This window comes from Tenrec ecaudatus, chromosome 12 (assembly GCF_050624435.1).
Source record: "Tenrec ecaudatus isolate mTenEca1 chromosome 12, mTenEca1.hap1, whole genome shotgun sequence".
NCBI lineage: Eukaryota > Metazoa > Chordata > Mammalia > Afrosoricida > Tenrecidae > Tenrec > Tenrec ecaudatus.
In genome coordinates, this window is record NC_134541.1 from 26,405,719 (window position 1) to 26,426,424 (window position 20,706).

The following is a 20,706-nucleotide window of genomic DNA, read 5'->3' on the forward strand; positions in this document are numbered from 1 at the left end:
CACAGAGGTCATGGCTGTGAGCAAGGCCAGGCCCGGTGCTTCACACCAGAGGAGGAAGTGGAGGAAAGTGACAAATGGGGTGAGGAAGAAGACAGGCTTTTTTTGGTCAGAATGGAAGCTGGAGCAGCAGCAGGCCCTACCCAGAAGTGGGATCTGAGAAGACACAGAGGGGCTTAGAGGGTACCCCCAACTCCCCATCTCAATCCCACTCCCACAAAAGGAAGCTGGGGAGGAGGACATAGGGACATCGATGAGATGGAGGTGTACTCAGGCAGGACTGTGGAGGAGGAGAGAATGGAGCAGACAGCATAGGGTAGGGGTAGGGGGCAACGAGACCATGGAAGCACGGAATGGCATGGCAGCGCTGGTGGACTTGGGGAGGGCAGTCAGCAGGTGAGAAGCATGCATGGTATACCAGGTGGTCTGGACAGACAGAGTGTGAAGGTGGGTAGAGGACAGTAGGGGTAAGGAGGGAGGGAGGGAAGGAGAGAGGGAGAACAGCCTGGTTAGATGGTTGGGTATGAGAAGGGAGCAGGAGGGATGAGCTTGACAAGCGGGGTAGGAGTAGGAAGGTGAGAAGAGTAAGATGAAGCTGACAACGGGTGTGAGATGGTGCAGGGGAGATGGCGTGTCACATGGTGACAGATGAGCCAGGAATTTTGATGGCTGGGTAGGTAGGGGCAGGCCCCATGCAGTACCTCCTGCTTGTGTCTCGGCGTGGTTTCCTGCTCCGGCTAGCGGGGTATGGAAGGAGGGAAAGGAACCGGCAGGGTCAGTAGAACAAATGGATTAGACAGCCCGCGAATGGCCTGGTCCAGCAAGGGAACCCAGAGCCCTAGCACCCAACCAGCACAAGTCAGAGAGGCTGGTTGGACCACCCGTAGGGCAGGGAGGGAGTCAGAAGCTGGTCCTCCAGGGTGAGCAGCAAGGAGCTGGCTCCAGGGAGGCAAAGGAGGGGGCTGAGGAACTGGAGGGGAGATGGGCAGTGAGCGTCCAGTCCTCCTTTCCTGCTATCAGCGTGAGTGTGGCCACAAGCCTGTGCTCCCAAGATGGGACCACCCACTATCTCCGACTCACAGAGACCGGATGGGGCAGGGGGCACTGCTCCACAGGGTTTCCAAGACTGGAAATCTTTACAGGGGCAGGCAGCTACATGATGGGAAAATAACTGCTCAACATGGTCCATGTCTGTGTGCACATCTGCATGTGTGCACATAGATGCTGCTTGTATGTTTGTGTGCACCCACCTAAAGGCGAGAGAGTATGCCACCATGAGTGAGTGCATGCGAATCTGAGGTTGCTCGTGGCTGCCTGAGTGTGTATACATGTATACCGGGAGTCGGGGGTGGGGTGGGGTGGTGGTGTGTATGTGTGTGTGTGTACCTGGAGAGGGGAGTGAGGCTGCAGGATGGGATACATGCCAGAGCCAGATCACAGTCAAAGGGGCACATCAGAAGAGAGCAGGTGAAAGAGTGAGGGGTCCAGGGACAGAGTCCCTGTCTGGGGAAAGCAGTGCCAAGAGGATTGAACTGGGCTAGGTAGGCAGTCTACCCACTCCCACCCTCCCCCCATGCTCACCCTAGAATGTCCAGGTATTGAGCAAGGCCGCAGGACCAGCTCTGTTCATGCTAGATCCTAAAGCAAGGCTAAGGCCAAGGTTAGACCCAGATCAGCTTGCTGACGCCCACGCCAGGGGATGAGAGGGTAAGAGAAAGCCAGGCTCCTACCTTCAGCTCTTTGATCTTGGTGGGGGTCCTGACCTCTCCTTCATCAGCCTCTGACCGCTGTCCACTGGACTCGACATCCTCCTCCCTCTTGTCACTGTCAGGCCCTGTGTCATGGTTCTCACTGACAGAAGCTGGGCGGGAGAACTCTGCTGAAGTGGACAGAGATGGCCAGAAGGTCCTGTGAGACCTCTTGGAGCATCAGCAAGAAGATAACCCAGCCACCCACCCCAGCCAGGCCGAGGATAGCGCAGACTCTTCAGCCACTCCATCCGCCAGCCGGATCCATTGCTGGATAAGGACTGCCCCGTCCTCCACCCACTCAAGTCCCCTCCGGCTTTCTAAAGCACTTGAGCCAAGGTTCAAGTCTCAAGTCCATCTCTTCTTGGCTTTGTGGCCTTGGGTGAGTTACAGAAGCTCCTGGAACCTCAGTGTCTTCATCCCTAAATAGTCCCTCCTTCATCTCTAAATAGTCCCACCCCCCTCACCTGAGGGTGAGGAACCAGTGTGCCCCTGTGTGTAAATAGTCAGAGGGTGCCTGGCCCACAGTGAGCCATCCGTCATCGCTGGCCCACGACGCTGCTGCGGGTGTCGCTGTGGTTGTGGCAGCCCATACACCATATGGTGGATCACTGCCGTGCCCACTCATAACGACCCTCTAGGACAGATGGAACTACCCCTGTGGGTTTCCAAGACCGTAACTCTTTATGGGAGTAGAAAGCCCCATCTTCCTACTGAAGAGCAATTGGTGGTTTTGAACTGCTGACCTTGTAACCACTACACGGCTAGGGCTCCTTTGTGAGACGGGCTTGTGCTAGCGAAAGCTAAAGCTAAACAAGGTACCTGGCTAATCAATTAGGGAGTGTGAAAGGAGACCCCTGCAATAATAGCCCTCGCCCTCAGTGGCACCCCAGAGGGCTCTCAGAGTGGGAGGGAACTACAGACTTCACACAGGCACAGGGCATAATCCACACCATGCCCACAAGTAGGGCTCTGGGGGAAAATGTTTCAAAAGCCCAGGATTCAAACGACCAGTGCACAGTCTATCCCTGGGGTGGGTCTAGGTTTTTTAAAAGAGAACAATTATCCTTCTTATTTATACATAGTTAGTTACTTGGCAAAATGGCCATTTATCACTGTAGTTGATTCCCACCATCCTGGATTATATTAATCACTTTGTTGGTGACAAAAATGGGAATTACCATCCCCATTTTATGGGAGGTAAATTTGGACCTCAGGAGGGGAGAAGTCCCAGAAGTAGCTATCAGGGAGTCAGTAAGGAGAACCAGGTCTCTCCCCCATGGGGAGCTCTGTGCCCCTAGCCTGGTAGTGGGAGCAGCAGGAGAGGGACAGAGGAGGGTCCCCTCAGACAAACCTTAGTTCTCAGCCCTGTGCCCACCACAAGGAGAGCCAAGAGCACCCTCAGGCCCAAATGAGTGCTTTCAAAACCTCATATCCTTGAGCTCTCCATGGTCAGGAAATCCTGCGACAAGGATCTTCTGATTACTTGGAAAACTCCTACCCATCCTTCAAAACCCTACCAAGTCATCTCCAACTCTCTCTGTGCAAAGCCTTTTCTTCCTTCCCCCTCACAAACAGAATTAACTTCTCCCAACTCAAGGCTACTTGAGTCTCAGATGCTTCTCCTACTACACAAACAATAATACGTGCTTATTAGAAATCTACTATTCTGTCATTTCCTCAGGAGAAGGGTCCACTGTGCAATGGATCCTTTTACATGGCCTCTTGGACTGTAGTCTTTTATCTCCCCCCCCCTCCCCCAAAGCCTGGATGGGGCTATGCAGATGGAATTGGATAGCTTGCTAATGCTGCAAACAAAGTGCATGGTACCTCTGTAGGTGTGGGGCCATGCAAATAAGGTGTGGAACCGGGAGACTGGCCAGCGCTACCAGCCCATTAGGCTTGGAAGTGGAGGAAAGAGGAGGTCCACTACTGTCAGTAGCCACAGGATCCAAGGTCCCTGCCCTGAGGCACCTTCTAGGCCCAGGAGACAGAGAGAGTTACAACACTAGATGGAGCATTTGATTGTACACAGCATCAGGAGAGAAAGAATGGCAACAGAAACAGGAGGCTGGCAGTGGGTTTCCTGGATCATGGGGCTAGGAGGTTACTGTGGGTGTGACCACCCACGGAATGAGAGGCTGAACACTTGTGGGCAGGAGGCTTGCTGGTAGAGTGGGGTACCTCTGGGTACTTGGTGACAGAAAAGCTTGCCAACCCACAGAACAAGAGCAGAGCACCTTCAGGTCAAGGATTAATGGTGGAGTGAACATTTATTGGCAGAAATAAAGAACAGAGCAGAGGCCAGGGCAATAAGCCAAAAAGGCCAGAGGGACCGAGGGCCAGGGAGAGGCCTGTCTGTGGACAAGGCTCATCTACTAACCCCAACTGTGGGTTCAGCAATTTGAACCCATCAGTGCCCCTCAGAAGAAAGATGTGGCGTCTGCTTCTGCAAAGCTGTCCCAATCAAAGAACTGCATCCCAAGTCTCTCCTGAATTATAACTTATTGTTTCCCTGAGAAGCCCTATACCAGTGAGTATGGCCTATGTATTCTGGGTGATCAATGAAACAAAGCATCAAACCCAGCAGAGACGTAAAGAATATTAAGAGAGGGATGGTTGATGTCAGAATTGGTTAAAACTGGTTCTCAACCTGTGGGTCGCACATGACCCCTTTGGGGGTCAAATGACCATTTCACAGGGGTTGCCCGATTCATAACAGTAGCAAAATGACAGCTGTGAAGTAGCAATGAAAATAACTTTATGGTTGGGGGGGTCACCACAACATGAACTGTACGAAAGGGCTGCGGCCTTAGGAAGGTGGAGAACCACTGGGTTAAAATGTTGGCGCTATCTCTCACTTCTGCCTCATAAAGATCAGCCATGGGCTGTTGATCAGAATTTTCTTCCCCCTGGTGAAGTCATTTGCATTTTTAGCAAGCTATTCAAGGAGAACCTGGTGGCAGAGCCAGTGATGCTAAATCACAAGGTCAGCAGTTCAATATCACCAGTTGTTCTGTGGGAGAAAGATGAGGCTTTCTACTCCTGGAAGAATTTACAAGCTTGTCCTATAGGGTCACCGTGAGTCAGAATGGAGTCTATGGCAGAGAGTTAAAGTGATCCACCCAACCCCCTGGCAAGCACTCATTTACATAGCCCCACCCAGTCATTGGGTGGAAGTTGCACGACCACAGGGAGAAGCCAACTACTCAAAGTGATCCCTTTTTATGGGCTCAGACTCACTGCCACTGAGCCAATGCCAACTCACAGCGACCCCATAGGGCAGGAAGAACTGCCCCTGTGGGTGTCTGAGACTGTAACTCTTTACAGGAGTAGAAAGCCCCATCTTTCTCCCTCAGAGAGGCTGATGGATTCAAACTGCTGACCTTGCAGTTGGTAGACAACGAGTAAACGCCACTCCACTACCTTCTGGATACCCAGCACCTAGAACAGTGTCCGATACACGTGTGCTCAGTTAAACTAACTTGCCCAAAGGTCTGCCCCTATGTGCTTTGGGAGTATCGACCAGGTCCCTGATCCAAGACTCTACCCCCCACCCTTTCAGCCACCCTCTACAATACTAAAAGCAACAATAACAAGTACACTGTATGGAGGGCCTATGATACGCCAGGAACTATTTTGAAAAATCCTATTAGCTCACTTAGTTCTCCCTATAACTCAGAAATGTAGGCATTATTTCTTTTATGGATAAGGAAACAGATTCACGGGCGTTGACTAAGTTGTTCAAGGTCACTTATCCATTAATTTGGCTTTTTACTGCTGCTCTCCATTCAGAGAGCAGCTGGCAAGTGTTCCCACAGGGATTTGAGCTCAGCTGGGCCTAACTGAATCTCTCCACTGCCCCCGTGTGGCCTCTGAATTTCCTACAGCGTGTAGGTGCACACCCTGGTGAGGCCTGAGGAGCGCCAACCTAGTAGGTCTAATTAAGGTGACTAGACGTCCCGATTTTTAACAATTTGTCCCGCATCCTGCAGTGTTTTAAAAGTCCCAATTTTTAGAAAGAATGCACAACAAGCTAGGGAACAGCAGGAGAACGGGAAGGGAATCTACATAATACATAACACCATTCAAACAGCTGCTGATTTGTTGCCCATAGATATGGAAAATATTGTTATTAAAATATATTCATATTTCTATATATGCACTGTGCACGTTGAAATGCTTAAAGAATCCTGTGAAACTGCGGACGTCGAATATCAGAAAATACTTGGATACGGTAAAACGCGCTGGTTAGCTCTTTTGCCAGCTGTCAAAAGAATTTTGAAAATATATGATCCTTTGAAATTCTACTTTCTATCACAGGACAAATATCCTAGAATTTTAGAAGATTTTTTTGAAAAATAATCTTCAAAAATTTGGCTAGAGCTTGTATACAATTAAGCAACTCTTTTTCAAAATGCTATAAAACTTATTGAAGGTGACAAAATTTTGGTAATCGAAGTAGCAAATGAAGTTAATAATTTAAAATTTCAGTGTCAAGAGCGGTTAGAAAATAATTTTCTTCCATTAACTATCTGTAATAGTATAAGCCAGCTAGAACAAGGTGCAATAAATCGTGCATATATCATGAATCACATAAAAAAGTTCTATAGTAACTGCATAGATTATTTAGAAGAATGGACGGTACATTACAATGATATTGAACATTTTCATTGGGTTACATTAAAACAAGAACTTAATTGGAATGATGTGCAAAAATAATTTGATCATATTACTCAAAATGTCCCATATAGTCATATTTCCAAAAATAATCTTTTTAATGAGGTATCATTATTAAAAAATATATTGATAAGGAAAAGGTTAAATCTTGGGCATCAGCAAAATCACAATAGAGAACAAATGGTTAGAAATATTTCATCATTAAAAAAAAAAGAAATAAATATTTCATCATTCTGAAACAAACCATGTTCCATACAATAATGCACTAAAAATTGTGGAATACGCGCTGTCCTTACCAGGAACTAATGCTGCGACTCAATGCGTTTTTTCTACAGTAAATAAAGTGTGGACATCAGAAAAATCACAATTAAGTGTTGAGACTTTGAAAGCCATTTATGTGTGAAATATAATTTAACAAATTCTTGTGAAAAATTTCATGACCTTTTAAACAACAGCAATGTACTAAAAAAATTCACTCAAATGAGAAATATGCCAAAGAATAAAATACTATACATAATTTTAATGTATTATGTTTGTAAATTGTACTTGTGTTGGAATTAAAAATATATATTACAATACTATTTTTGCATTCTATGAAAATTTTTGTTGCTCCATATAGACCAAATTTTTCATCAAGAATCCCCCCTCTCCACCTCCCCCACTGGTCAACAGTGTCCCCCTTTACCAATGTTAAACTCTGGTCACCTTATTTAAGGTCAGACTGAGGAGGAGCCTTGGCGGCACTGTGCTTCAAGTGCTTGGCTGCTTACCTATACGTCTGCCGTTCAAACTCACCAACTACCCGTGGGAGAAAGCTGTGGCCGCCTTCGAAAGCCCAAGGGGCAGTTTTACTCGGTCCTAGAGGGTCAATGAGTTAAAACCGTCTTCTCAATGACAACAGGCTATTGAGCGTTTGGCTCTGCCCTGGGAATCTTCAGTGATTTTTACAGGACAATGCGGGGCCAGCTGATGTTAAGGGCACCGTCCGTCCAACAGAATTGGGGCTATGGAAAGTTCATGTGTTCCTGCAGCCCAGAGCCAATGGGTGGAGAAGAATGGCCAGGAAGAAGGCTCCTCAGTTTCCAGTCGGGGAAGGCCTTGCCAACTCCACTGCAGCCACCATGTCCCATCCGCCAGGTGTGACGGTCATTTGTGAATTGCTGCGTTTCTCGGGAAGGAGACCCAGGAGACTCTATGGTGGAATCTGGGATCCCAAAGGGCCGATACTTGGGGACAGGAGGTCCAGAGAATGGCAGGGGCATATCCTGGGTGGGAGCAATGCTGCAGGTGGGGAAACTAAACCACAAGAGCTACCTAGGTGTGACAGTGCTCTCTGGCTGCCATGTTTGGGAGGCATCGACCTTTGCCACCATCACTACTCCTCATCCGCAGACCCTGGTGTGTGGGCTCGCCCTCTCCTCTCAGCACCTCCCTCCTGGCCCCACCTCCGACACGGGGCATACCTCCATCAAGGCTGCGCGACATGGTGTACCGTTTGCTGGAGGAACGCTCAAAGAACGGTGCGGGCCGGTCGATGAGGGCACTGGCCTGGCGGGTCTGGGCCTGGGTCCTCCCACTGTACCGGAACTTGGAGCCCATCACCAGGAAGCCCTTAGGTGGGGGTTCAGGGGACACCAGCCTGTATCAGAGAGATCGACGTGAGGAAGGGGATCCGAGCTGCGTTGCTGGGTCTCAGAACAGACTGTTATCCTATTGTCCCATTGACTAGGAGAGTTTAAAGTGGCCTAGATGAGAGCAGGAGCCCCTGGCTGCCACTTCTGACCTACAGTCCCCTCGGACTCTTCCTACTTCCCTCCCCACCAAAAACATACGAGCAGAGCACAGAGGCATGCATGTGTGCGCGCACACACGCACACAAACACACAACCCCTAGCTCATCCTCCACAACGCCAACCCAGGTCTAGCTTACCGGAAGAATGTGTGGTGCTCAATGCAGACCTTCCACAGTCTCTTGGCCGACCGGTGGTTTGGGAGCTTAAAGCCTATGGTGCTCTCAAACTGCTCATACTGGAAAACCAAAGAGAAGGGTCAGGGCCAGGGTCGGGGCCCGCCCTCTCCATCCTTTCCGAATCTCTTCTTGGACTTGCCTAATCTGGGCATGCTCATTCGCTGCATCAGAGGAACTGAGCAGGCACAGGATAGGGTGCTATTTCAGAAAGGATGGCCAGGGGAAAGCCCTCTAAACAGCAATCTTTGAGCTGAGATCCGAAAGATGGAAAAGGAACCAGCTATAGGAGAAGACCGAGGATTTCAGGTAGAGGAACAGCCACGACAAAGGGCTTGGGTGGGAAGGAGCTTGCTTCAGTCCACGGTCTGAAGAGGCTGCAGTGGCTGGAATGTAATGGGCATGGGACACTGGCAGGGTGGCAAGAGATGTGTGGAAGAGCTAGGTGGGGTGGCTATGGAAGGCATTTTAGCCCGAGGGCCAAAGACCGTCCTTTAAAGATTTAGCCAAGAAGTGGTGCAGGGAATGCCCTGACAGGATTTCATTGAAGGACACTGAAGTTCTCTGTGGCGGCTCTGAAGGAACTGACCCGGCGCAACAGTGGTGGTAGTGAGACGAGGGAGGGACATTATGGAGATCTAAGTGAGGGACGCAGGCTATTGGTAGCTTGTAGAGTGGAGAGGGCGCGAAGTATGGAAGTTCACATTTTTCTCAAGGTAGAACCAATGGGATTCTTGATGCGTGAGATGTAGCGAGGGAAAGAAACATGGAGAAGACACACATGTTTGTATAGGTGTGTGTGGTAATCAAATACCATGTATACTTGAGCAAAACCGACCTGAATATCAGCCAAGGCACCTAATTTTACCACAAAAACGGCATTAAAAATGTGCTGAAAAACACGGCTTATACTCGAGTATATACGGTACATAACTATGTACGTGTAAAGAGACTTGTACATGAATATGGACTCATTTATCTGTGTAGTATTAACACATGTGACTATCTGTATTATTTAGGTCCTTGTGAGTGTGTGGGGTGTGCACGTCCGTGTGTGTGCCTATGCACAAACCTATGGTGTGTAGTCTATGCAGAGTCACACCAGAAGAGGGATGTCTCCCTACCCAGCACACAAGCCCCCCTCTCCTCAGTAGGAGAAGACCCGGGCCACTCTGTTCTTGCCAGTTCCAGAGAGGAGACCGGGTCTCCAAGTCAGGCCTACCTCCCCAGGCCGGATCTTGATGTAGAAGTTACTCCTCTTGTAAGAGATCTTGAGGATCTTGGGCCAGGCGAAGCGGTTGATTCTCAGCCGGTCTCGGTAGATGAGCAGACCGTTGGCACAGACACCTAACATGATGTCAATGCCCTCGGAGTCCTGCAAGGAAAGGACCGTGGAATGGCGGGGCTGTGGTCCAAGCCTGGGAGCAGACCTGCCACTCACTCCCAAAGTTCCTCCCTGAGCTCGGTTGGCAATTAACCCTCAGGAACAGCATTTGAGCCCCCATGATGGCGTCCCACGACCCATCTCTCACCTATTCACTCACTCATTCATTGCATTATAAACTCCTACACTCACTTGTTCCACCATTTACTCTGTCAATCACTCACTCATTCATACATTCATCCAACAAACAGTGAGTGGTACCAGGCCTCTTGCTAGGCAATAAGGACACAGAAATGTTATGACTATGTCTTCCCCTCATGTTACTCTCAATCTAGTGACAGCATATGCAGGTTAATAAATAAATATAATGCCAGGGAAAAAGATTTTTGTAAAATCCTGGGACAGTAAAGGAATTCTGGAATCCTCTTTCTAGGAATGAGAAGTGAGGACAGAGAGGGTGCAGGTTGGAGCGCACACAGGGTCTGGCATAAGAGGTCCTCTAAAAAGACCTGGGCCTGCATCGGGGCACCACCCAGATGCCAGGGGAACCCTGGAAATCTCAAGCCCTCGCACCAGGCCCAAGCCCGGCCGCCAGCAGTACCTTGGCATGGTGCAGGTCTACGCCATACATGGAAAGCTTCTTCGCATTCTCTAGGAAGTGAATCTCGGCTTCTCCTGGGGTCATGCCCCTGAGGGAAAGAAAAATTAATCATGAATTAGTCGGGGATAAGCGAGAGACCCAGGCCTGCTGGCTGCTGAGGGGGCTTCTAATCACAATTAGAAGCTGTGATTCTAGGGAGGCAAATGTTCTGGAATATTCTGGAGCAGACATGTGGCTGGGCCTCCTCCGCCCCCTCCCCTCTCTCCTTAGTGCAGAATAGTACCCCTCCAACCCCCCTTCAGAACACATGTCTTCTGCCAAATTCCCTGTCTTCTCTACACCTTAGGCTCAAGCTTGCTCAAAAAGCATTCCAGGGCCAAGCTGGGACTCGATTCTTGCCTCGTTCTGCCTCTGAGGTATGGGTGAGCCATACACCCTGCTTCTCCAGAACGGCGAAACCGTTGCTGAAGCCATGGATCCTTATAATCACCCTGCCGCTGCTCCCTCAGCACTTGGATAGCATCTCTCCTCTCAGAAGTTAGGATTAGAACCCACTTCATCTCGCTGAGGAACAGAGTCACATTCTCCTTTCGGAAAGGAAGAAATTGCATGTAACAAATGAAGTCCTTTCTTTGCAAGCTTGACACCGTCACAGCCAGTATGGATTGAGCACTTTAAGCACTTGACATGTATGCACCCCGAGACCTCATCACCCCCCTGTGAGGTAGGTGTTCCCTGGCGCACTCCTATTTTCTAGATTCAAAATCACTCTGGCACAGCGAGGGTGAATAAATTGCTCACTGGAGCCAGGATTTGAATCCAGACCGGGTGGTTCTGGAGTCTGTGCCTTGATCATTTCACAGCATCTGCCTCAGATTCTCTGGGTCTCAGTTTCCCTGTTAAGCTCATCAAGCTGTTGTGCGGGACTCCTAGCCCCAAGATGCCACGGTGTAGTATGTTGCAGGAGTCACACAAATGAAGGGAGTGGTCACTAGCATGTCTCCAACCCATCCTGACCGGAACTTCTTTCTGAATGAAGACGCCTCTGGCAAACCCCTCGCCCACCCTGCCATCTAGGACAGGGATGACAGACAGGTGGCAGGCAAGGCCACCACGTTTTATTTCTAGGCCCCAGGGGACATTGCTAGACAGTGTCCGTGTCCTACTCAACTCAACCCTATGGGAGCTGCTGCAAACCAATCATGCAAGTCCCTTGTTACTTGGAGCTTTTCGGCCCCCCAGACAGGATTCCCCAGCCTCATCCGGCCCTGGCCACGCCCCCCTTCTCCCGACAGCCCACAAGACACAGCCCTCTTCATTGGCTTTGCCTTCCTTCGCAGTGACAGACGGAGCACCATACTCCGTCCCACTTGCCCGACACTTAACAGCTCAGAATGCACTTTCACAGCATTTAGCACATGGAATTCCCACGACAACCCTGGACTTGGCGCCCAAAGCACTTCCAGCTTCGAAGGACCCGAGAGATCGTGTCGCTTCAGAGCTTCCCCTCGTAGGGTGGGATCACCTTCACAGCGGGCACTTGGAAATGTGCATGCAGGGGTGGCTTTTTCAAGATAACAAGGCTGGGGAGGGTGCTATGAACATCTAGAGTCCTGGATAATGCAGAACTTGTCCCGCGTACCAAGAGTCCAAAAGCACTGAAGCTCTGAGGCCATACGTGTAAAGGTGAAAACGCTGTCCAGGTAGGTTAAGCAAGCAGCCGCCATGACACAGCTCGTCAATTTTCTCAACTCCTGAGGCAAGGTTCTGGGTGCGGGGTGGGGGAGAGGAGCGGATACTAAGGGGCTCACGTAGAAAGAAAGTGTTTTGGAGATGTTGCTAGTAACCTACGTACAAATGTGCTGAAGACAACTGAATGTGGGAGTGTCCTACAAGCTATAAGAGCCCCTCGCTAGGAAGATTAATAATAATGATAAGCAAGGTTCTATGCACTGCCCAAGCTCTCAACTCACAGAGCGCCTCCATCATTGCCAGCCTGATGTGCCTGCTCACCCTCCTGACAAGCCTAGGAGGTTGTTTCCTTAAGGCTCACGCTATAAAGCAGCACCTTGATTACAACTCATGGTGACTGTACTGGGCAGAGTGGCCTGCCCCCGAAGATGTCCAAGGCTAGTAGTCTTTACAGAAGCAGACGACCACATCTTTCCCCCGTGGAGCCACAGTGTGGCTTTGGTTAGCCGTCAAATGCTTAGCCACTGCGTCAACAAGCCTAGGGAAGGGGAGGGACCTGCTCAAGCTCCCCTGGTTAGAAAGAGACAGAGCCAGACTTTGAATCTGGGCAGTCTGGTTTCAGAGCCAAACTCCTGAATTTGATGCCAAGATCGAGGCCTCAGGACATTTGCCCAAAGACACACAATGGTGATGATGTACAGCTGGCAAATTAAGAGAGCAGATCCTGAGAGGCTCAGAACAGGAAACAGTCATAACCAGAGAGGAGCCAAAGAAAGTGAGGCCCAAGGTCACACTGCAGGGTCCTCCTCTCCTATTCCATAGAGACTTGGCTGATAGTTGAAAGGAAGAGGAGGGAATCTCGTGATGTTGCCGAAGGTTCTGTAGAAAAGCTGAGTGAGTTTCCTGTTGACCAAGAAGCAAGCAAAGCTGCATTCTAGTGCAGACGGCCCAAGAGAAACGCCTGGTGGTGCCAAGTGAGGAGTAGGAGGGCCTTTCCCAGATCGACTTACGGATAACTCCCTCAAGATGGCCACCACACTATAAATACCAGCCTGGAGGCAAGGAAGGATTTCAGATCCTTTGTGCCTATTTTCTACAGCCCTGGTGGAGGTAAGCCTGCACCACAGGTGATGTATGCTTGGAGTAAGAATAAACTTGCCCAGGCAGCTGAACTCGCCGAGGTGTTTGAAATAAGGAACACCAAAGATCTAACCAAAGAATGGCTCTCAGACACTTGCGTAGGAAGCCATGTGAGGTTCCGACGGCACAGCATCTCGGGGTCACCTTGTAGACAGCGAGGAAGATTCTAGAACTAACCAGCTGAGGAATCGGGTCAGGTCCTGAGAGGCTGAGGCCCTCTCACCTGTATGTCTTGTGCAGCTCCATGATCCTCTCTTCCAGTTCCCGAGTCTGGTTGGGGGCGAAGCGGAGCTCGCTGATGTAGTTGCCCACGTGTTCCTCGGCGTCATAGTCGCCCAGCTCTGCCTGCACAGCGTAGGAGCCCAGCAGTGCATGGGTGACAAAGGAGCAGGGCAGCCGGCCTGTGATGATGTCTGCCCGCAGCTGCAGGCACAGGTAGTATCTGGAGATAGGGGAGAGTGGGCATGGGACGGGGCCCCACGCCTTCCCTGGATCCCCCAAGTATGGCTGCCCATCACCCACCAGAACCAAACCGGTCGACGCACCTCTCCGTAGAAAAGGAGGGCTCCTACTGAGAGGCACTCCGTGTGGTGATCATCCGGGTGTGTCTTATGAGATGGCTTTGTCATACTGCAGACAACTGTGTTTAGTTTTTTGGGCTTGCGTGTGATTTTTTTTTCCTATTTGGGGAGCACTCTGAACTTCTCATAACTGATATTTAGCCAAGTAGAACACCTTGCTGGTTTGGCCAGTTTTAAAGAAGTTCATGTGTGTTAACTGACACAATTAAGATAGCTTGATTGTAGAAAGAAAAGAAAAAGTGTCTACTTTAGAGATGACTCTATATTTCCTGTTGGAAATTCCTAATCCCTTAGTCGGTCACCACTCTTACAGGAATGGTTTCCTAGAGCTTTCTTGTCTAGAGACATAGAGACATGCCCATAGTTTCCATTTAAGGGTGATTTTTAACAAACAAATGGTATCCACAGCTTCATCTAACTCCACAGCTGGCTATGCCACACCCACTCCAAGCCTGGCAGCCGTTCCATGCCAGCTCAGGGCAGGAGCTCATTCCTTTCCATCTTCTGTCTTCCACAGCCCAGGGGAGCGACTTGCCAATTCATTCCTGAGATTTTTTTTTTTAATTTTTATTTTGCCTCTAGCTTGTAAGTGAATTGCTGAAAAAACAAATTGGCTTAAAAGAAACACTTCCAACCACCAGGTCATGATTTTTTATCACTTGTACTCACACTTGGATGATTTTACAATTTCTAGAGCCGTTTGAAGTCGGTTTTATGGCCTTTTGGGTGATTTTGCATTAAAAAAAATGTTTCCGTTCAGTTCCAGCCAGTTTAGCCTCCTTGCCCGTTTTTGCTGTCTTCACCACTTTTTTATTTTTTTCCAACTGCTTCTTTCTTGTCCTTTTTAAGTGGCCGTGATTCCACGTCATGTTGCGAGCTTCCTGACAGGATGCTCCCGATGGAAAGCATGCGCAGCCTCAGTGTGTGTGCTGCTGAGGCATGGCTCAGGATCTCAGCAGCAACTTAAATACCACAGGCACCAACGTGTGGGCTTGTGGGCATTTTTCCCACAAGTCTAAACCTCAGAAATCACTGTCAACAGCTGACCAATCTTTCATTTCAGTCAATTTGTCATTTGGACTGATTTATTTTTGCCCTAACTATTTTTGACGAAGTCAGCTGCTACCACTACACCCTCCCCAGGACCTGGCACGTTGGACAGGGCTAACGTCCCTCCTGGTGTCCCTGAAAGCCTGGTGTCCAGGAACTGGCACAAAAGAGAGGCCCCAGTGGGCAAGGTCAGAGCTGCTGGTACAGCTGCCCAGAACTCGAGGGAGGGGGTTATGCGGGGCAAAAGCTCTCAGCCCTCTTGAGAAGGGACTGCAGAACCTGCTTGGACCACCTCAGTCCCAAGCCTATGACCTTGAATTCGAGTCCATCTGACTTACAGCCATCCTCTAGGGCAAAGGAGAACTGCCTCTGTGGATTTCCAATGCTATAAATCTTTACAGGACCAGAAAGCCTTGTCTCTCTCCCACAGAACAGCTAGTGGGTTCCAACGGCGAACCTTGTGGATAGATGTGTCGGCAGTCCAATGCTAATGACCTTAGGGCTTAGAAGAAATAAAAAAAACCCTAAAACAAACAGTTGCTATGGAGTCCGTTCTGACTCACAGCAGGCCTCCTCTGTCCCTGAGATGGCTGTCTTATCGCCCAAGGCATCTTGGCCTTGGCCTGTTGCCTGGCAAGCAGGCAGCTGATAGTCAGGAGGGGCCCATGGGAGCTGGAGACTGCACAGCAGCCCCACCCCTGTGCAGAGACCACTCGACAGCACGGCCTCTTCAGCTATCACGAAGTGAACGACCTCTTCAGAAGAGGCTTATCGAAAAGGTCCTCAGTGTTTCCCACGGGGGGCACACTGCCTGGGGGGGTAGGGAGCCAGCCCAGATGGGACCACCGAGGGGGGTGGGCTGCAAAAGCAGGAGCTACGGCATAAGTGCTACAGCATAACCGTTTTTAATAACCAGGGGCTATGAAAATATTTTAATAGCTGAGCAATTGTTTTTGTTGTCTGAAAAGGGACCAATAGGTCAAATAAGTTTAGGAACCTAGACTACCCTGGACTCAAGCCGCCTGGCAGTCACTCTGTTTCCGATCTCTGTGGCACCAAAGCATGCTGGGGCTGCACACATGTTCACGCTGCCCCAGGGGTCACAAGCCTCACCATGTGCCCTGTCCATGCCTGACATGTGTGCAGGGTGGCATGCACCGCCCACCGTGTGCAGAGCTGCAAACTGGTGGTCACTCAGCACATCGGGCTCCAGCAGGAAGGGCTTAGTCTCCCCAGAGACGGCCCTCTCGGTGTCCTTTGAAAGTCTGAATTCGTGGCTGACATTTAAAAATGGTGCCGTTCCCTCCCAAGTTTCTAGCTCCTCTTCAGGGATGGCTCCGAGTCTCTCCTGGCAAGGAGTGACAGAGCTGAACAGCAGCTGTTCAAGATGAGGGTCTGCTCGCTGTGGTGTGTCCTCCTTGGAGGTCAAGGGTCAGCTGCCACCAACCACTGTGTTGGCCTTGCTTGCGTGCTGTGTTGATGCTGCCTGCCTGGTCTCCGTCGGCCTGAGTTTGATGCCTTCATCATACACAAGCCCCAGGTCTCTCCAGGCCTTGGGTCCTCATCCATATGACCCCCAGCAATATGCCCATCCCACCCCACCCTCCGTCCCGGCCCTCACCTGGTGATGTCTTCTGTCAGCTGGGCAGGGTCAGGGGGGTAGAACTTGACAGTGAAGGCAAAATTCCAGGGGCTGCCTGTGAGGAAGAGGAGGGAGAGGTCAGAGAGGTTTCAAGGACCCTGGGGGGTTGGGGCCGGGACACACCATCCTCAGGACGCTTTTTCGAAGTCTACTATTTGAAAATAGTAGGATATAGACTATAGAACAAGATGTAGAACCTCAGGATAATTCACCAAGAAGGGAAGGGTAGAACCTTATCTCCACCGAACAGATGAGGGGATGGAGGCCCAGGTTGACCTGTGAGCTAGCAGTGAAAGGGAATGCCAGCGAACTGACAGGGCACACTGATTGCTCTGCAAACATCCTTGCCCTAAACCGGGTTGGGTGAGTCCTACGATTATCCCCGTGTTACCGATGAGGACACCAAGGCCCCAGCAGTGACATGGCCAACCCCAGGTCACTCCGCTGTGGCTCTGGAGACCCCGTTCTTTCCTACACACACACACACACACACACACACGTCTGAGCCATAGCAGGATTGCAGGGACAAGAAGACAGAGCCACCTTGGGTGGGCTTTGGACGTTTCAGAGCCCCCACTCTGCGCCTGCACACTGGAACTCTTTAAGGAACCTGGTCCCCAGTTTCCAAAAGCCCCTGACCCGCTGCGTCCCCTTCCACAGAAGTCCTCCCTCAGAACCGACTTCAACAAACACCGTTTTACTGATGTCAACTCCACGTCAGATGGCAGAATGGGATTGGAAAAGAGACCTAAATGGCAAAAACGGATGGGCCAAAAGCAACAAAGGGACACTTTACATCAACAAATGCGTCTGGATGCGAAAAATCAATGGCGCCCTTATAGGAAAGCTTAGATAAGGATACAAGCTAAAGTGTTAGCTGGAAACAAGATCTGGGAGCCACGAGGAGGGCAGGGCTGCTTAAGAGAGGGAGAGGGGAGAGAAGGGGAGAGGAGGGGAGAGGAAGGAGGGAAGGACAAGGGAGAGGAGAGGAGAAAGAGGGCGCCAGAGATGGAAGGAGGAGAGGGCATGAACGTTGGGCAAAATCAGTGTGCATGCACGACCCAAGGCCAGGGTGGTCCCTGCGCAAGCTGACTGCTCCTGGAGCCCTGGGGCATTAGGGACACCTTAAAAAGGCCCCTGACAAAACCGACCGCCAATTCTGACTCAAAGCCACGTGAGAGGACAGAATACAACTGCCTCTCCCTGTGGGTTTCTGAGACTGAAAAACCTTAGGGGAGCAGGAAGCCTCCTCTTTCTCCTGCAGAGCATATGGTAGTTTTGAACTGCTGGCCGCATGTTTAGCAACCCAACGTGTAACCCACTAGGTCACCAAGACTCCTCTAGAATGGTCCCCAACAAAGGGAGGCCAAACCTAGGGCTTGATTGGTCATAAAGGGCCTGGAAACCATGTGAGCGTCACGTCTTTGTCCCGGTAGGCATGTCCACCTTCACCCTGAGTGGTTGCCAGGTGCCGCCGAGTGAGCGCTGACTCACGGTGATCCGCGTACAACAGAATGAAGCACTGCCCCTCACAATTGTTGCTATATTTGAGCCTATCCTAGAGCCGCTGTGTCAGTCCATCTCACTGAGGGCCTTCCTCTTTTTCACTGCCCCTCTACTTTCCCAAGCACAGCGTCCTTCTCCAGGGACTGGTCCCTCCCTCCTGATAACATGTCCACCCACACACACCAAGCCCTGCCATCCAGTCCATTCTGACTCACAGTGACCCTGCAGCACAGCCGAGGGATTTCCTACGTGCTAAGAACTTTACACCGTGACGGGAATGTGATGCTCACAATCTTCCTGAAGCAGACCTTCTGTTTACAGACAGGGACTCTCAGAGGTTCATCACGCTCCCGGGGCACTGAGCTTCAACAGTGGGAGAGGCTGAGGAGCCAAGCCTTGCCTCCCCTTGGACCTCAGAGTCCAGGCCTGGGACCACAACCAACACCAAGGGCAAAAGCAGCCTCAAGGGAGCGGCCCGGCCTGCATGCAAACAGTGTTGTTGGCGGCAGGCCCTGTTTGAAATATCTGACACACAATAACTCATTTAATCTTCAATCCAACAAGTAAGAATGATCATTACTCCCATTATACCGAGAGAAACACTGAGACATAGCACAAGTGGTGGTAGAGCCAGAATTTGATCAAATCCAGGCAACCAGGTCCCAGACAGAGCCCATCCTTCTAACTGCCTCACTAGAGTGCACTAGAGTGGGGCAGCAAAAAGGAGAAAACCCCCACTGTGTGTCAGGGGCTGTTCACAGACCCCCATGAGCTCTTATCCATCTGTTGATAAAAAGCAGGAGCCAAAAGAAGTAAAAGTCTTGCCCATGTGCCCTAAGGGGATGGGTATGGAAGTTTAGGGGTGAGTGTATCCAAATACCCTTAATCCTTTATCTGCTATATTCAGAATGCCCAGCAAGAATGGTGGAAATGTGGAGGGAGGTCAGCCCCTTACAGGCATCCTTCCTGAGGGCAATCAGTTGCCAGACTGCAGTGGACACCCCTGCCTCCCTGCTGTTGAGGACAATGGACAGGCCTGCAGTCATTGATTTGGTTCTTGTAGGTGGAGTTCACACCCTACTGATAATGGTTCCTATGGAGATCCAGAGAACAGGTCAAAGTTAAGCTGCCATCCTAAATCTAGGATCCGCCCATCTTGTCACATTTACACCCCAATTCCTCCTCTTCCTATTGCGAGTATATCCCTCTCATTGCTGTATAACCTATAGTGCAGCCCCTTCCCATGATGTATGTCTTTACCTGTAATTAGTGGGCTTTCACGCACCCAAAGGTATATAGGCCTGGGTTAGCAAGAGAGATGCCCTCTCTCTCGAGGCTCCTCCTCCCCTCTCCCATCCTCACCCCCTTGTTCCCTTGCCCTCCTTCCCTTCCCCTTCTCCACGTGGACCACCAAGCGGGGCTGAGGTGAGCATGCTACCATGAAATGTGTCTGACTCCATTATTTGAATCTCTTCTATCTATCATGCTCTCGATGACTTTAATATAATATATATAACTGTTATAATAATATATATATATATCCATACAATTGTGCTTACTGAACCTGTGATTAGTGGTGGGGGGCTGACCCCTCCAACTCATACCACAGTGAAAAGACTTGCTCCTAGAGAAGGACATCATGCTTGGTAAAGTGGAGGGACAGCGAAAAAGAGGCAGGCCTTTGACCAGATGGACAGATACAGCAGCTTCAAAATTGGGCTGGAGCATAAGGACCATGGGGAGAGGCTGGCGCAGGACCGGGAAGTGCTTTGCTGTGTTGTACACAGGATTACTCCGAGTCAGAATCCAATAGCACCTCACAACAGCAGCAGCCTACCCAAACCTGAAACCCGGGACTCAGAGACTCGTGGGGCTCCCTTCAAAAGACTGAAGGGCATCACAAAGAAAAGCAAGCTTTCCAAACCCCGAAAGCAGAACTAGACTGGGTGAGTCACTCATTCTACGAAGGGAGGTCCTGGCTGAAAATCAGGGCTATTCCTCCACGGTTTGAGGTGGCCCATGACAAGGATGCGTGCACAACGACTGAGGCGTGCTGACAGGGGCTGAGAAGCCAGAAGGGCAGCCTTGCTGCCCTGGGGAGCTGGATGGGGCCCTAGGATCCAGTCTAGCTGCTTTCTCTTTTTCCAAGCCCTGGCCCTTATCAAACCCTGCACACTTGGCTGCCTGTATGAGCTCCAATTCTTTCAGGCCTGATAGGCAGACCTCCCACCTGGCCTGGGGCTTCTGGGGGATAGCCTGGAGCCTAGACCTAGGACCCTGTCAACCCCACAGAAGCAGCATGCTCTGTCTGGGTGCCTGCCTCTTTGTCTCCAATTGACAGCAACCTACAAGGGAGAATTCCTCAAGCCCCCTCCGGCAGAGTCAGCTGGCATCCCTGGGCCCAGCTGCCTGCTGTCATGGCAACAGGCTCCACTACAGCTTTCCAGCCAGAGGACCAAGGAGTCTTGGGGAGAGCAACCACAGCCAGGGGAAGGCTCACAGTGGAAGTGATTCTGCCTCTAGCTCTCTACCTCCTCCCCATTCCCTTCCGGAGGCCACCTACCTCTACCTTCTGCCATGTGAATACGGCCCCATGCCTCCCAACGTGCTTTCTCTCCCTGGGCCAGAAAAGACAGGCTGTTGACCTGCTTATCTGCCTTCACCCCAGGTCTTGAAAAGATCGTGGAGGGGTGTGTGTGGAGGGGGCTGGGAGAGCAGT

The 20,706-nt window shown here is 50.6% G+C and overlaps 1 protein-coding gene across 5 annotated transcripts in view; it reads right to left on the reverse strand.

The window, feature by feature from the left end:
* Positions 1-20,706, reverse strand: part of EPB41L1 (erythrocyte membrane protein band 4.1 like 1) — an 80,677-nt gene that overhangs the window by 34,625 nt on the left and 25,346 nt on the right. For 3 of the 5 annotated variants that reach the window (XM_075563685.1, XM_075563686.1, XM_075563688.1), the window contains 7 exons: positions 16,461-16,536; positions 13,432-13,650; positions 10,377-10,464; positions 9,614-9,766; positions 8,356-8,453; positions 7,889-8,064; positions 1,728-1,876 (listed from right to left, as the gene is read on the reverse strand). In XM_075563685.1, the coding sequence (XP_075419800.1) occupies positions 1,728-1,876; positions 7,889-8,064; positions 8,356-8,453; positions 9,614-9,766; positions 10,377-10,464; positions 13,432-13,650; positions 16,461-16,536 (959 nt within the window). The remainder of the gene's footprint in view (positions 1-1,727; positions 1,877-7,888; positions 8,065-8,355; positions 8,454-9,613; positions 9,767-10,376; positions 10,465-13,431; positions 13,651-16,460; positions 16,537-20,706) is intronic. The other 2 variants (XM_075563687.1, XM_075563684.1) reach the window with 1 other exon arrangement.